The sequence below is a fragment of the Molothrus aeneus genome, chromosome 1 (assembly GCF_037042795.1).
Source record: "Molothrus aeneus isolate 106 chromosome 1, BPBGC_Maene_1.0, whole genome shotgun sequence".
NCBI classification, from domain to species: domain Eukaryota; kingdom Metazoa; phylum Chordata; class Aves; order Passeriformes; family Icteridae; genus Molothrus; species Molothrus aeneus.
This window is the reverse complement of record NC_089646.1, coordinates 76,099,997-76,118,396: the sequence shown is the minus strand read 5'-3', so window position 1 is coordinate 76,118,396 and position 18,400 is coordinate 76,099,997. Positions and strand designations below refer to the sequence as shown.

The 18,400-nt window shown below is 35.6% G+C and overlaps 1 protein-coding gene across 2 annotated transcripts in view; it reads right to left on the bottom strand.

The window, feature by feature from the left end:
- Positions 1-18,400, bottom strand: part of LOC136562576 (cadherin-12) — a 527,265-nt gene that overhangs the window by 49,587 nt on the left and 459,278 nt on the right. For both annotated transcript variants that reach the window (XM_066559495.1, XM_066559505.1), the window contains exon 7: positions 1,051-1,238. In XM_066559495.1, coding sequence (XP_066415592.1) covers positions 1,051-1,238 — 188 coding nt within the window. The remainder of the gene's footprint in view (positions 1-1,050; positions 1,239-18,400) is intronic.

Below are 18,400 nucleotides of genomic sequence, written 5' to 3'. Positions count from 1 at the left end.
TTATTAGAATGGATATAATGTAAGTATAGATCAATGGTCAGAGCCAAGGAAAGTTAAACACCAGCATTCTAAATTTTCTTAGAATTAAAGCTTCACTTTTCCTAAAGCTTATCCTAATATACATGTCCAGAACTCTTTCCTTCCCAGACCCTTGTAAAGTGTTCAGCTAATAATTTGTTTTTTCTACAAAATTTACACCCAGAAGCCTAAGCTGCCTATAAAACATAACTGTGCCTTCCAAAATGAACTCTGGTTCAGATTTCTTTCTACCGAACAAGTTGATCGTTGGTGTATATGTAAATGCCTGGCTCAGAAAATGATAACTGGATAAAATGTGAAACTCCCTGTGTCGATTTCTCCTATTGAGTGCTTTAATCACTAAATTCTAAATGAAAGGTGCCCTTCCCATCTTTGAAATTCATGAATTCAGTAATCGTGAACTTATTCTAGTGTACTAAAGCAACATCAGTGATTGAGATGTAGTGTGTTTTCCTGCACGAGTATTTTATAACCAGCTACTTGGAACACTATCACAAGTATGGAAGTAAGACATGGCTATTCGCCATTTGGGACTCTTCTACCACAAATAAAAACTGTGTTCATCTTAGTACTTCACAATATTCATTATCAAAATAGCAAACACAAAGTGAAAATTTTTAAAAGAAAAATGCTTTTAAGTAAAAATTTATTACATTTTATCTAACATAAAATATAAGTCTTTCATTCCATGATCTGAACTGTTTTTTGCATGGTTTTAGGTAGAAAACTTCCCAAACAAGAGAAATTGTACTTTCTGGACAGAGATTAGAATAACTTCTTCACCATGACATTATTTATGAAACATCACACCTAATTGTATGTGAAATGAAAGTCTAAACTGCAATGCCTTTTAAAATGAAGATGACAACCGTGGATTCAAATAGAGATATAAACTACTTACGTAGCACTACTACTGTGACCTATTTATGGCATAAAAGTGTGAAATGTTTCATTCCCTTACCTGGTTCAGCACTTGAGTCATAGGCACATCCACCCATTGGTGCCACATACCTTTTTCAGTTTAATGACTCCTTCCTGGGTGTACTCATCTGTCGTGATGTCAAACAAGTTTCCTCCATCTCCTGGAACTATGTTGTACTCAATTTCTGCATTTTTCCCAAAATCAGGGTCCACAGCTCTGATCCGTCCAATAGCAGAACCAACGTGAGAGGTCTCAGGTACTTTCAAATGGAAGATACCTGTGACAAAGTGGTAGAGAGTCACTCTTGGGATTTCTAGGTAATTAAAATAAATATTTCTGATTAAAATCATAGAGCCTGGGAAAAAAAATTACCTAAGTAATCTAAATAAAATTAGGAGATGAAAACAACAAAGGTTTTGAAAAATATATTCCTGTTTTATCTATTGACTTCCCCTAGATTCCAGATTTTGTCCATTGTAACTGTAAAGACATTAGCATCTATATCCCTTGAGATATCTATCTATATTTCTATCTCTAACTTTTCACATGTGATTGACTCTCTTGAATTAAATTGTACTTATAGAAAGTAGTACAATTAGATAGTACATGTTTTTAAACACTTTCGTCCTTCTGGTTTTTCTTTTGTTTTGATTTTAATTTGATTTTGCTTGTTTTTATTTTGTCTTGTTTTTTCTTTTTAGAAAATATATTTATGACTTTCACATTTATTGAAAGGAAGAATTCAGTGGAAAAAGTTTTCACCCATTTCTTTAAAATTCAGTGCTATAAATAAATGTACAACTCCTTTTGGAAGAAGATATAGAGTATTGTTCATGTATAAACCACCAGAGGGTGCTCTTACGAAAATTTCAGAGCTAAACAATTTTTAGCTTAGAACACTTTTGTTTTCAGATTATTTACAACAAGCTATAATAAAAAAAAAAAAATTAAAACAAACCACAAGAAAAAAAAATACACACTTTTAAAATAAATCTTGCTGCTGACATGTAAGGAGAAAATGGTTTCATTCAGGTGAACAACCATGTTGGAAAATGCAAGACATAATAGAGCTAAATGTAAAAGTCCAAAGTGCTTTGAGGCAGCCTTGATTTTAGCAACAGCAGTAGCAGCAGGCCTGGGCTTGTAACATGGTGCTCTGACCTATTTCACTGCTCCTGAAGTGTCTGTATTCCCTGTTTAGCTGCACCTCTCGCTGGAGATTGTGAAAAACAAATGCTCACTTTGAAAATTTAAAAAAGGTTTATTAAACCTTAACAAAAATGCAACAAAGAACTATATAAGGAAAAACCTGCAGCGCTGGGAACTGCCCCTTGTGCATACCACGTGGCCCATTCATCTTCAAGATGGATGCTCAGTCTTTTATACCCCTGGGGGTTGCATCCAGGGTTGCAGCCCTGGCCTTTCCCAAAGTCTGTCAGTTAGCTCTTCTTTGCCATTTATCAGTGGAGACTGCTTTCTTGTGACTTGATTGGAGGTCAGGTGTTGCCATGCCGCACCCCCTAAGCACCAAGCTTTGCCATTCCCAACTGCCCCATTCAAGGGACGCATGTGCAGCCTTCTTTTTACCTGTCCTAGACAATCCTGGCTGTCTGATGGTCACAATACAGGGGGGGGGAAAGGGAACTATGGGGAGAACAGAGGACATCTAAACTACAACAACATAACTATACATCCATAAAGCTTTTATTAATATTCACACAATAGTTATCTTTTAATTGTGGGAGCCAATCATCTCATCTATAACAAGTTGTTACTTTGCTCAGCTGCCAGTGAGCACCTCCATGATCAGTGTTTACAGTGGGCAGGCAGAGCTCACCTTTCTTCACGTAGCAGTCTCTGCTGTCAAAACTCCTGGCTACATTTGGAGCTGGTTTTGAGCCCAGGATGTTTGTTTCACTTCATCCTGTCTCTCAATAAAACTAGCTCCATCATTTTATTTCCCTTGGTCCATCTTGTTTTCCTGGGTCAATGTTCCACAGTTCTCACAGAGCAGCCCCTTCAGAAAACATTGGCAGTGGCCCACTCATGCTACATGTGGCATGTAGGAGGAAATTTGCACCTCTTTTTCAACAGCATAGCAGGACAGGCTCTTGTGACTCTTGGGAGGCACATTAGGGGGATGTCTCAGAGATTTCCACCCAGCAGTGGTTCAGCCACACATCACAAAATGAGGCTTTGAAAAGCTGTATGTTATGTACCAGCAGGATAGATGACTTTCACATTCAGCTGCTGAATTAAACAGCAGACAATGTTCCCTGTCGTTATCTCCTTACAATGCATGCTGTGTCAGCTTTTCAGCTTCACAATATTTTCAGGTGAGGAACAAAATGACATCAGCACTGCTGGGTTAGGAGCAGGCTTACTGTTTTGTGAGCTAGTAATTTGAGCTAAGGTACGTCTATAATTGTCTGTTTGATTGCCTCTGAAAAAATCCCTTCTGTTTGCTTCCCCCGTCTGGCCAACAGTATGCCAAGTATATCAGAAGGCAAAATTTGTCTTTTTTCTTAGAGAAAATCCCCATGAGTAAAGTCAGCTTGTGCCAGCATTTACTTCCGGACATCACAGTGTATAGGTTTTTACTACCCGCTGACTGAGCTACTAAAGACTGAGCAATTATCATTTCACTATTTTTCTTTCCAAAGGAACATACTAAAGGAAGCTGTACTTCTTAGTGTTCTTCTAACAGCAAGAAAGGATTATTATGACACAAAATGGTTTCATGACAAGATATTCTCAGCTATGTCTCAGATGTACTTCAGTGATTCTGACTAAAGAATAAAATTTTGACATGCTATTCATGATACAGTCAGAAATCGTCCTATTATTTAAAACCATTTACAAACATGTCTATTACTGGGTCTCTGCTATGCAAATTATGAAGAAAAGAGACCCAAAAGGCCTTTATCTGCACTTGAATCTAATATTAAGTTTCCACAACATAGTCCTAGCCCTGATGTCCCAGTCCTATACAGGCTCTTATATCGGATTACAGAAATCATTGCTGCAGCCATTGCTGTTTACAGCCACGATTTTAGTGAAAATGAAATGGAAGAGCGTAAGATCATAGATTTTTCTATCTTTGACAGCTTAATCTCTTTTTAGTGATCTGAAGATCACTCAGATTCATTAAAACAAACATTTCCCTATAAAATATTGCACCTGGCTGAAAAGCATATGGGACTTAGATGGAGTCAAAGAAAGACTAAATTACTAATTTCTCATTGTTTATGTTTTTATCAGTTATTTTCAATGACTTGGCATTTCATCATTTCCAGAAGTTCAACAACAATAAAGATTGGGTCATCCAGACTAATTTGAAACTCTGAAGCAGTCTTCAACCTTGCAAGAGTCATATTTCTGAAGACATAGTATGTAATTACAGTGCCCTTGTCCTCCTGTGATATTATCTTCACAGCACATGGAAGCTGTTAACTGTTCTACTGTGACAACTTACTTTCAGAATAAAATAAATGAAAACAAATCATGTATATTGTTGCCAGCTTGCAGAAAAACCTTGAGAGAATATAATATATAGCATGAAAAACTCATTCCCTTCCTCCCCACCCTCAAATAATAGAATCCTAGAATTGCTAAATATGTTGAGCTGGAACATACCCAACAGGAACACTGACTGCAATGACTGACCCTGCACAGGACTCCCTGAGAGCCACACCATGTGCCTGAGAGTGTTGTCCAAACGCTTCTTGAACTCAGAAAGGCTCAGTCTTTGTAGGGAGGACATTTGAAATTATCAATATATGCTATACATCAAATGAGATAGAAAGACAGCTTCGTAGATTTTTATTTTTCTGTTTCCAGCAGACATTACTTCTTCCTGTGGACATGCTGTGACAGTTTAGCATTATTCATTTTTTATTGTCCATTTTGCCTGTATACACTACTGCCTCCATTTGCTATAGAGATATATTGAAAGAGGCCTGAGTAATAGCCTTTTACTCCCAAAGGTCCTGAAAACCTTGTTCTCTTCAGCTTCCAGGAATGATGGAACAAGCACTTCAGACAAACTTATGCAGCAGCTGGTTATGCTGCTCAAACAGTTCTGTCAAATTTTGTTGATGTGACTTCTCTGCCAACAAAAATCTTTCTTCTACTTGCATAAATCTCTTTTAAATGTGTTTTCTGAGTTTTTTCCTGTCTTTTGGGATGTACTAAAGGAGAAAGCCCTGATTTTCCTCATACTGCAGTACAAACTGGACTCTGAAACTAGCTCCCCACTTTGCTGATTTTAGTCACATATATTGCATGCAAGTCAGGATATTTTCATGTATAGGAAAGCTGGTAGCAATAAATATTGTTTTATTGCTTGGTTAGGAATTTTTCTTTCATGTTGAGTGGCATCAGTGAGGATGATAAAAATAAATGAGTGATGATGCTGTTGACGCTTTTAAGCTGAAATAACTGACAGGGCTAATTGCTTAGTCCCAAAATCATTCAGGAAAATGAGGCAGAGGTTAGCTAACAATTCATACACACTGCCTCTGATTTTCTAAAACAAAGATGGTTCCAAAGCACACAGTGGGAAGAAATAAGAGCTGAGTAAGTGACAGGTAATCAGTCATATTGACTGAAATGCAGCACACATTTACAGTTCCTCTGACGTGATTAGATTAGTTTTAGTTTTTAAGGCTCAAAAGCTGTTCTGGGGTTTGATTTTCACTTATGAAGATGTTAGGTGCTTTTTTGTTTGTTTTTTACTTAAAAAGAGGTTTTTTTGTTGTTGTTTCTCCCCACTTGAAGTTTACACCATCATTTACTAGAAAGCTTTTCAGGTCTGATAGGAATAGCACATAAAAACCATTATTACTTCTTATCAGCAAAACAACCATTAAGAAATAACCCATGCTGGCATCCAAGGACTTAAGCTAAATGCATAATGGCCTTCAATCAAACAGCTGTAAATGATATTAGAATGTTTTTTTCCTGATCTGTCACCATATTTGTACTGTGCAAGATTATCCTCTCCTGATTTTTCTTTGTCTGTACTTCTTGCAGCTTTCTGGTAGTTGCCAAAGTATTGCATTGCAGTGGACCACAATAGCATGATTCTTAAAGGCAAAAACACCGAAGTAAAATAATTTGTCTCTCTTTCTTCTAAATATTTAATGCTTCTTCAGGAGAAAAACAAAACAAAACACCAAAACAAACAAAATAGAAACAAACAAAAAAACAACAAAACAAAATAAATAAAACCAAACAAACCAAAACAAACAAACATACAGACAGACAAACAAAAACCAAAAAAAACCCACAACAACAAAAAAAAACCCCAACAACACAAAAACCAAACAACAAAACCGAAACCCACCAGATAATGTATTGTAATATTCTTTTTAAATTAAATTACCAAGGCATTTTAATTTTTATCCTGATCCAGGTTGCAAAGACACTGATTTATGTCTGTTTAGGAAGAATCATAAGGCAACAGTTCATATTTTCTCACTGGTGCTTTAACTACTGTATAATAGGCAAAGGAAAGTATAATGTAAATATATAAGCATACACTCAATATAATAAGCCTGCTACATCAGCTAATCAGCCTAATAAATAGCAGCATCTGCTCCTTAAACTAGGGAGATGTGATTTAGCACAGCAGTGAGATGCATTCATTCCTTTCCTGGATGTGGCTCTGTGCCCTGCAGCGGGGCTGAGACATTGTGTGGGGAAAAAAAAGCCAGGCTGTGTCACCGTGTGCCTGATGCAGGTCACACATGATCTGGGGTGGGCTTGTAAAACTTCAGTTATGGAAAGGATCTTTCCAGTCTTTAACCCACTTCTCTGGGTAAGGGTTTATGGCCTCATTAGATATTACAAAACCATGCTTAAAAATTTCTGGTTCTCTTCTATGGGTTCCAAAGTCCACACCTAGAAAAATACATCTCCCCGTGCTACAGAGATTGTGGATGTTCAAGGGTCACCAGAACTTCAAGGCAAAAGGAGCAGAAACAAAAACCATTTTGAGTTTGGTCCTACCCTAGTTTAGGATTATCCACATGATGGAGCTTCCCCAGAGCTGGCAGCTCCTGAGCCAGCTCTATCTGGCTCCTGAGCCAACCCTCTATCATCCCCTGAGGTGAGTTAGCAGACTGTGTTTTTGAAGTCATCCTCCTTCCACCTTCCTAAAGGAAAAATTTTGTTCATTATACTGGTATATTTCTTGTATACTGAAATATTCAGTATAATAATTTGCTTTTTTTTTTTTGCCTACTGATAAGATGTCATTGTCATATAGCTTTCTAAAAATAGTCCTACCCACTGCAGAGAACAATTCCACAGACATGAACTTCCCTCTTGTTGGAGCAAGGGTTCAGGAAATGGGAAATGACAGTTTATTATCTCAAGATAGTCAAGCCCACCGCTTTTGCCTTCAAAGCGTGCTGGTTGTTGCATAAAGAATACTTGTTGCAACAGAGAGTGCTCTGTTTAACAAACTAATGTAGAAATAATTATAGAAGCAGTTGTTTGGAGCCACACAGACTCAGATGTGTGGCCTAACACTGAGGCAAGGGTAACTTAATCTTCTTTCAAGATATTAATTAATCTTTGTATGGTAGCATAGTTTTACCAAGAGGGGAAGAAAATATTAGGTTCTATAAATTCCTCAAGTTTATAAAGAAGAGTTTCTTCTAGACAATATGGAGTTTCCATGTTCCAACAGGCTGAGGAGAAATAATCAACTTCCTGAGTAGCTGCTTTAATCCTGATGTTATTGTTGTATACGAAAGGTGCCACCTTTATCACTTCCTGTTTTTGTGAAAAATTTGACTTTACCAATGCATTCACATGTTAGCGTAGCTTTCTGTAACTCTGAAGGCTTATGTGGAAAACCAGTTCCACATGATCAGCTTCATTATGTATCATAACCAATGAAGAATTTTTCTGCTAATATCCAGTCTACTAATTAGAAATTACTACCAAAAAAATAATCCAATGAGAGAAATAATTTTTGGAGTTTATAGTCTAAAAGCTTGAATCAATTATTTTGTATGCAAATTATGTAGTGGTTATAAAGAATTATCAAGGTGTAGCTTGTCTTATAGATATAGAAAAAAGTTTTCAGGAGAAGACGTCTTTCTTTTTTCAGAATCCCAGGCAGCATGTAATTGGAATTTATCAGATAGGTTGGTTGGTAATATTCCAGTGATCACACCGTCACCATGAAGTAAATCAATACGCTTGTTCCCTCTATAAAATTTAAATTGAAGGATACATGTGAAACATTAACATGATAAAAAGTACATTTTCAAGGATGGGACATAGAGTTTGTAATGCTCTGCTTAACATCCCTGCTTCTTAAATATCTTGCTGGAGCCTTTTCATATTGTCTTTATCACTCTTGCACAAGATATAATAACACAACTTTTACTACAATTCATTCACTCTTAAGAATATGGTCAAACCATTTACTTTAGGATCTAAGCCAGGTGCTCTAAATCATCTGTATTGGAAGAATAATTTTTCTCTCCATTGATTAAGGAAATTAGGTTCTATTCTTAAGTCCTCTAAGTCAAACCTCAGTTGTATACCTAAAATCACCTAAACAAAGCACGCTCAACATCTGTATTACTCATAAAACTCCCTGTGAAGACTTGATTTTTACACAGTTATTAAGTACATTTCATGCAATTTTTTCCCCTGAACTCCATATTACTTTTCTTCCCCATGAGGGCACAGGATGAGGCCAAAAATTATTACTTCTAAAGATGAAATTGTGAAATCATCAAGTACATGTTTATAATAGTTTCCTATACTTTGTTTCAAGTTTTTGTTTACTCTCTGCAGTTTCCTTAATCGCTTGTGATTTAGTGTGCGATATAGATAGGAGAATAGTAATATAATGGGATAGCAATTGCGTATTTTGCATTTGTCTTCTCTTATACTTTTATAGCAAGTACACTCAGCTTATCACAAGTGATGCTTATGTTTTACAACTTAAGTCTTTTAAGTAAGGTCTCCTTATAAATATTGCTCATTTTGGAATAAAATGCAAAAGTCATGAATGCTTAATTACAGGTCTTTCTCTTGTGAGCACTAGACAATCACATTTATAAAATCAACAAATTTTCCATAGAAGACACCAAGAATAAAATAATTGTCATTAATTCAAGACAAAACTTTAAAAATATACTCTAGAATATTTCTGTTGTTTTTATTTTACAGCTTTCTCTCTGCAAATATACTGAAGACATATTTTGGATTCATGGAAGACAGTTACAAACTGCTTGGTATCTTCAGCTCAGCTCCTACTGCTGTCATTAGGAACATGTGGATTGTTGCAAGCACTTGGGCATCCCATTTAATGCTTTTAAAAGGAGTGGAGCACTGCTGAAATTCTGCCTACAACTGCAGTTCTTTGATATTTTTGAAAATCATGTGCCTAAACTGTTGTGATTATAATTAGATAATTACATATGGTCTGTTTCACTTTATGTTGCCCTTTAATCTCTAAATTTTCAGAAAGTAAGCTCACCACAGTTAGAAGCAGAAAGGATATGTTGATTTCTTACTTAGATGGAAGACCTCAGGGAAAAAGGCAGATGCTGCCAGAACTGATAGTGACACAGCAAGTGGCACTGTTGTCAGTGAGTCACTTTGGAACCAATTCTCAAAGCATTGCAAGGCAACCCCATGCTGTTAAATCTGTAGCCCTAGCTACTTTTCAATATCAGAGTAGGTGGAGATGCATGGGGCTTTCAAGACATACCAATGTTACTGAGAGTAATTTCATGCATCCAATCTAAATACTCTCTGTGTTTTGAATGAATAATTTCTTCATCGCTCCCTGCAGAAAACACATTGTAGTGGAATGAATGACATGATTCCTGCCAAAGGTTGTTGAATTTCTATGAACTGTATTTATTTGTACCTTCTCTACATAAGGTAGCAGATGTAAAATACCATTATTAATGATAATAATCTACTATGATGATAATTATAGTGTTTAAAACAATTTACCTAATCTTTCCATTAATGGTCAATTACTGCTTAGAGATGATGATAGGAGGGAAATGAATTAACAACCGAATGTTATAACAAATTAAACAAAGTTTAATAATAAACTTCTAATCACTATTGTGCTCATTTGTATTTCTTGAACTATTGTTTACAGTGCAATCAGAGCATTGCACTTCAGCCAGTGAGAAAGCACCTATATTTTTCATTGGCTATGCAGTAGTTTAAAGAAACAGCTATATTTGGGCTTATGCTCTGCTTTGGAGCTAAGGGTTCAGTCTCTCTCAGTTTATACCTTCAAACAGGTTTTTGTTTAATTCAATATGTACTCCAAACAGTCCTCAGATAACCTTTGCTACTTATGCATTCTTGAGAAAGTTAAAAAACAATATAAGTGCGGCAGACAAAGAATTTGCTAAAGTAGTGTTTTGAGAATCTGTGGTAATTGAATATCTCCCCCTCCAGTTTATTTCTCAGTTTTCTTCCAATTAGCATGCTTTGGTTGGGAATAGTTATTCAGTCTGAATAAAATGATTCACTCTTCAAGATGCTTTATGATTAAGAACATGCAACAGTGACAGCTACAAAAAAGAGAAGAAGTTTCCAGGGAGTTTTTACTAAGGTTACATGCACCTTGGGGGGAAAACCAGCTCTTACTAAAAGTGCATGAAGAATTCTGATATGGAAAGGAATAAGAAAGAAAAAAAGAAAAAGTTGGCATAAGTGTAAATAAAAATTTTTATAGAGGCTAAATTTTGACTCTTTTATGTTTGACACACATAAAAAATCATAGAAGGCTACTTAACTGTTGGGTGCTGTGACCCAAAGACAGCTGCATGGCCTGGATTACAAAGCATAGGCTCAAACCAGTTGCAAATATACAAAGAAATTTCATGTACCAGCTTCTGTGGCCCTGAAGCCAGCCAATATAAATGGCCTAATTCCATGTTATTAAATTCTTTTACACACGCCAAAATAGGTCAATTTCATGGAAAGTGACTGCAGAAAATAGTTCCTGACCTGTACTAATTTCTCCAAATGCCCTGAATTTCTCTGACAAAGCCTGACTTGGTGTTGGTCAAAATTGTGCCCTCGACTGTTCCAAGACTAACAGTACAGACAACATAAAATTTCAGGAACTTTCCCAGATATTCTCATGTCCTTCTTTTGCTTTGAAAAGCAAAATGTAATAAGCCATTGTATATCTTCTTTTAGTCAATGTAAAAATGCCCACAACTTCACTGATTAAATGGTGGTGAAGGGAAAAGAAAAATACAGGGGCTTTTTTATGACTACCTGTCAAAAATGTAAGTCAAGTGAGTGAAACAGAAGCAGCAGGCAAGGGTCACTGAGCTGTGTGACAGAGTAAGATGAAGATGTAAAGTAGTAAAAACAAGTAAGATGAAGATGTAAAGAGTTTATCTGGGGTGGTGAAGACTCATGATTTCAGTATAGTAAAATATGGAGAGACAAAGAACTGAGAGTGACTCAGCAAAATATAAATTCTTTTTGCAGTGGTACCATTGTGAAAGAAAAAAAAAAAACACCTACTTGTGGAATTGAAGGAGGAGATGGTCACTATCTAGTTATAAGATGAAAATGAGATCAAGGATAAGTATGTGTCTCTCACACAGGAGAGTGGAGAAAAGAGTGCATGTTGAAAATAAGGATATGCAGGATGAGGAGGAAAGAGAGACCAAAAGGAGGATGAAACAGGTGAGAAACAAATGCAAATAGGACAGAGGTGTGAGACTTGGAAGGAACCTGGAATAAAGAGGAGCTACCTTTGGTTCTCCTCTGGTTCCTGTAAGAGCCCTGTGCAGATACTGGTCAGCCGGTATTTTTTATTGTACTGATTCGACTATAGCTTTACTAATGCTAAAGCAGTTGTGAGTCAAAGGTATTGCAATCCAAAATGGGCGCTGTTTTCCTGATTAGCTTGCAATTGTATGAGCCCATTTCTGAAGCATTTGCATTCCTATCTTCCATCACTGTTTGAAATGGTTGGTTAAAGTACATGCTTAACTCAAAAAAATATGCTTCAATTTACTCAAAACTCACAGGTAAGTGAAAATCAGAGTTGCATAAGATTTTCTGACATTAAACAATATAAGCTTGGTTAACAGGATCAAGCTGGTGTTTTTTTCCTTTTAGGCCTTATGACATAGACATTAGAAAATTAAAGATAGAGAAAATCAGGATTTGACCTTCCCTCCTCTTCTGATTCAAAGCAGGTTCTGGCTCAGTTTCACAACTAATCTCTGCCTGCAGGCTAGTCTGCAATGAATCTGTCCACCTGTCCTGTGCAGGTATCTCCCAACTGGTATAACATAAGTAATTAGTTGCTGGAACTGAATTAGGGCATCTTGTCTGCCAGGCAAATTCTTTAATCAATGAAAGATGGACTCATTTTTATTCTGATGCAAGTGCTGTATATAAAGCACAACTTTTAACAGAAATACTGAGAGAAGCCATGTTTCCTTATCTAAATTAGAGGCAGTAGAACAACTTCCCAGAAACTCATGCAGACTTGTTAAAATGTTTAATTAGGCAGATCTGAACCTTAATCCTAAGTAAATTTTCTCGTTAAAGGAAAGTAACTAAGTTTTCTAGTTCTAAATTGTCCAAGAAGGATGGAATAAATCTCCCTCACTTATTTTTAAATAAAATCTATGCTTTCATTATTTAATTTTTTTAGATTAGTGAACAGAATAATTTATTAATCACATGATCTTTTTCTATACATTTCTAAAGCATTACTGTGTTGGATTTGTGTTGCATTCTTCTGAAATTTTTAACAGTAGATACATATGCCACTCATCCAAAGCAATGGAATAAAATATTTTCCTTTCTATCTCTTGTGGACCAGAAGACCTCTTCCTTACACTCTGCTTCTGAATCAGTTTTTCAATGTAATCTGAGCTAGACTTGTTCAAAGTCACTTGAATGGAATCAGCTACATTTATTTTACTGAGTTAAAAACTGACCAGCTTTAATGTAGTCAAACTTAGGACAATTAATGCATGTGCAATTTCTGTGACGTACAAAGCTTCCAATAACATATAAAAAAGTAACTATGATAAGAATTTTCAATCTAAAAAGTGTGTATGCATATGTACATATAGACAGGCTATTTCTGGTTCAGCACTTGGTTGTTCTTTTTAAATATTTCTACAGATTGTAGTATTTGACAGCAAGCCTATTAAAATAAACTACAAAGCAATAAATAATAACAGAAAAAAGATGCAATCTAAAGGGCAATAATATGCAAAGCCTATTCCTAATATATAATACATACTATGTCTATATAATAGGTCATCCAGTTAATAGATCATTTAAGTGCCATGCCAAGCTTAAACAACTAAGACAATAAAAGGCTAGTTTATGTTTGAAAAAGTCCTTTTACTTACACTGAAATTCCTGGAATTGCATAAATGAAAGGTGCTTTTCTCTTTGTTTCTGAATTGTCTATTTTATGAACTTCGTTCTCTAAGATTATTGTTTCCTCTGCTGTCTCCAATGGAGGATTTAATATATTCTATGGAATACTCTGTACTGGCCACTGGTGAAATCCAAATGCAATTACCTGAAAAATCCTACAATATGGACTGATGTGCAAGGTTGTAGGAATGATCCTTCAACCTTGCTTTATTTTAGGTGTCACCACCAGAAAGATGAATAGTTGTGTTTCTGTTTCCAAACATGTTAGCATTTCTGGATATTTGCCATGTTCTTTTATGCAAACTATCTTGATGGATTCACTGAGTTGCTTTTGGAAAGACAAATGACAGCAAAAAAAATGGCCCTTGTGATGTCTAGGCCTTGCTCTACAGCTGTCTGAATATTTTAAATGTGGTTGCAAACCCACCCTGAGATAATGGTTTCTGGCCATCAGATATGCATTTTTTTTTAAGCAAAGACATACACAAGTACACAAAATTCAAATACTGGGTTCAAGCCTTAATTAATTTCTCTTCTATTAGAAAAAGCTTTTAAACACTCTCTCAAAAATTTACTTCTGTTAGCTGCAAATGATGTGATAAAATATAACTTTATCTAAATAGTTCTTTTGAGTTCAGAAAAGCAAATGAGGGAGGTCACAGATTAAAAAATACACACCCTAAAAAGAAACCAAACTTATTACTGACTTCATAAGACACTTGAAATATTTTATTTGCTAATATCAGAATAAATAGTGTATAAATTTTAAAATTCAACTGTACTTTTTTATGTCAGGGCCATATTCTCTAAAAGCATATTTATGTCATATTAAAATAAAAAGACATACTATTGTTTGTCTAAAATGATTCTCATGTACTTTTATTGCTCAGCATATAAGAGTTTATATCTCTAAATTGTTTTCGCACTCACTCTGTCAGCAGTGAACAAAAGAAAGAGACTGGGAATCTGAAGCATTATAAACTTACAAAGTATGAATCCACCACTTCATTTAATTAGTTTGATTCCATAAAGCATAATTTATAGCAACTTATTATGCAACCTTTTGTCATTTAAATGTTGAAGTAAATATAACCCATCCATTTGTTTCTTGAAGCTTGCTTTAAGAATTGGAAACAAGCCACTGCTGTCCTGGCAGCTTGCTCAGACTGGTCCTCTGCTTGATGAGTCAAGGGCTAGCCCATTAGCTTTCAGGAATTATGTGCTTAAATATGTTTTTACTTAGCCAGCTATCATGTACATAAGTAGCTGAGGGAGAAAAGCCATCAGTTCCCTTGTGGATCAGGATGCCTGCCTAAACGTACACAGCTTTTGTCCACTCCTCTCTGCTCAAAGGCACTGTGGTGTTATACCAAATATTTTTCAATTACTCAAACATTCTGTTATGATAGGAAAAGCACTTGTCTTTTCAGCCATTGCCTTATTTTTTTCCTCTTGTTTTGTAAAAATAAAACTTTGATATCAAATATTAATTTTAATATTTACAAAAAGGTCTATTTTTAACAATGAAAAATGCACAGCAATGCAGAGAGCTGCTGTACTAATGAAGAGCCAGGGAAGAAAGAAAATACTTCTGGAAATAATTTTTTACTAATAAAATAATTTAAATTAATTTTTTTCTACTAGTTTTAAAGAAAATATCAGTTTATTGAAGTGTCAGTTTTCTGAAATGTGGGCCAACAGATACCTGCAGGTCAAACAACTCTGACAGAAATCTATGTTTAGAGGTTTCCTCTCTGTTACAGTCCTCATTACTAGGAGACATGCAAGGTGGGAGTTCCCCACTGAATACGTTCAAAAGCACAGGTTCTAAATAAAAAATTCTGTGTTCAGCAGGATAGTCAGTGGTTTTTCATCACTGGATGCTGATAACCCATCCAAACCTGCCTGTCTCCTTAAAAGACTCTCAATGAGATGAAGGTGTTTCATGATACATTTTTTTTTGCAAGCTTGTAATGTATTATTTATCAATGTAGCTCCTTCCAAATATTAATAATATATGTTCTTCTACTTCTGCTCTTCTGCTGTGAAATCTTTTTTTTTTCCTCCAGCTTTACTAAGTTCAGAAAATAAATTTAAACTTTATCCTGTGAAATGTTAGGTGATCTATATCATGACTTATTTGGCATAAGTCCTTTGCAAAACTGTGGTCCTGATTATGTGACACAAAAACATTAACCCTGCAGCAGTTTGTGTCCTTTTTTCCAGTCTGCACTTCCTGGCTTTGTTGACCAACGACGAGCAATGGGATATTGGAGGTCTCAATCCCAGCAGCACGCAGGGGTCCTGACCTCTTGCCAGGCCTGAACTTGGCACCTACACTGACTGGATTTTAAAGACTTATTTTTCACATAAACTAAAATTCTTCACAAGTATCCTTTTAGCTATGGTAGTCAAGCAAATGGCAAACTCCATGTCCTGGCAAGTAATTACTCCAAATAATTGTAATGCTTTCAAGGGAAAAAAAATGAAAAATACAGTTGTTATGTTTGAAATATAATTAATACTCCACATTTTCTCACTTATTTATTTTGTTTAGCTGTAATTAGCCTGGTGTCTCTGTGAATTTCAGGCACACTACACATCATCTCATGCTGGATAAGCAAACAGGGCTGACTAAGTAAATCCCCATTGATCAAGACTGTTGCCTGTAATACATACCAAAAGAAAAAGGCTTGACCAATACACTGAAGTTCCCACACTGACATTTTAGCTTGTAAGCCATTTTAAGTGTTTGCTATTTTCGATATCAACACAAACTTCCAATCTTATTCTCATCTGTTTTGGTGAGCATCACTGCTGTAATTTGTCTTTTTTGACATTTGATATAATAGAAAGAAAAGATTTTCAACTTTACTAGCATGCAAAGTACAGGACAATCTTGGTCTCTTTTGAGTGATTTATTTTGCTTCTTCATAGCAACAATTGGGCAAAGATGTCATAACTGCAATTCATGCATTAAATGAGACCTGGACGCTCTCTTCTTCAAAGAGGATGATAAATTCCATGGTTTCCCTGTGTCATGAAAACCATCTGACATTATGCGAAAATTGTGCATTTTTGCACACCACAGTAGATGAAATCATACAACAAAATATAAAATACTAAGGCCCCTTACAACAAAGGAAGTAAAATATACAACTAAAAATCAGAATGGGAGTGAGCACTGGGCACATGAAGCTTGCCAATGAACTGAGTTTTCAGTCCCCAGACAGTTTCATTATTTCCTTTTGTACTCATGGCACCCTTCAAACAACAGAGGTTCCAGCTGAAAGGAAGGATCAAACTGCAATTGTGGGCAGTTTAACAAGCACTAAGGATGAAGGCAGAAAGAATGATGGTACAAAGAGGCCCTCTGGGATGATTTTTTTATTGGTCAGGTTTGGAGCATCCCACAAGCGCTTTGACAGCATGTCATGAAACTAAAGGAGATATCATGTGAGGTCTGATAAAATAAAAAAAGTCTTAGAATTGAAGTTTAGGCTAGCAAACAAAACCTGAAGATAAGGACGTTCATAGTAACATAGTTTGAACTTGTCTCACCATGTACAATCAGGAGAAAAAGATTGAAAGATAGAGCTTTAAATAAATGCCTGGCTGAGAAAAAGGGGTGAGGAGAAGTGAGTCACAATATTAGAATGTTGGAGCACTTGTTAAAGAATAGGAGAAATTGTGAAATTCATTTTGGCCATGAGAAAAATAGCCTTATGAAAGTTTAAAAACTTTTCTATGACCATTGTGATACCTAGTGAAAGGTTCAGGAGAATTTTAAGGTGTTGGAAAGCACAACATTGGGAAAAAAATGGACAAGTATGCGGTTCAGACAAAGGGTAAAGTAATGAGAATTCTGCATTTTTCACTGGAGAATGCTACAAAAGGAGATGACAGCCCAGTAAGAAATGCAGAAGTGGTAGTTCATGCAGAATCAAACTAGGGACCATTAAGGGAAGAAAAAAAACCATAATATAAAGCCAAGAGTTAAAATGGGACCTAGTTACCTAGTATAGGCAACTTTAATGCTTAATGCTAAAGAAGAATATCAACATTATACCTGTGTTCAATATCTGTGGGAAAGAAGAAAATCAGTCAGGCAGCATAGTATCAAGGAGCAAAGTACGCAGGAAAGTCACAGCAGACTTTGTCCATGGATGAATAATGATGGTTGTGAAAGGAATCTTTGTCAACTAAGACTTAAAAAAGAGGACAGTATTAACATTAGCTATTCAGGAAAAGTTCCCTAGTTATTCTATGCCTTACAACAACTATAATTAGTTTAAATGCAAAACTTGTGCAGGAGCAATAAAAACTAGAATTACAAGATGGGTGTATTCAGTTACATGAATAATAATAAGAAAGTGGAAATAAATAAAACTGAGGCATATTACTATAGAAATTCTGAATGAGATAGCTGAGATTGTTAAATCACTATGGGTGGTGTGGATGCTATCTAAGGATATCATTTAGAAGACCCACAGCAAATGCACATATCCATTAAAAGGAAAATCTGTAAGGGCAAACAACATAGCTAATAAAAGAAAGAACACACCTTTCAAAAAGATGAAGTTGTGTCTCAGAGAGGACAATAGAAAGAACCATAAACCTGCTTTATCTATAAAACCACAATAAAGAAGACAAAAAATGAGTTTGAATAAATCTCTGCAAAGAAGCTAATAATAATTGTCTTTTAAGATATCTGGAGGCAAAAACCTGAGAGGAACTGTGCAAAGCCAGCCCAAAACTGAGATACAGAAGTGCTCAGAGAAGATAAAATCACAAATGTAAAACTTATTACATTTTTTTCTTTATTGTTAGTGTAGAAAAACTGTTGTTTTTTTTTTTTTTCTACCTTAGAACTTTATAGGGGACTCAGGAGAAGGTTAATTTAGCTATAGAAGCAGTTGTGGAACAAACAGACACAACAGGAACAAATCATTTGGATTAGCTGTTACATGCCCAAGAGCCTGAAGAATGAAATAAGGGAACTATTAT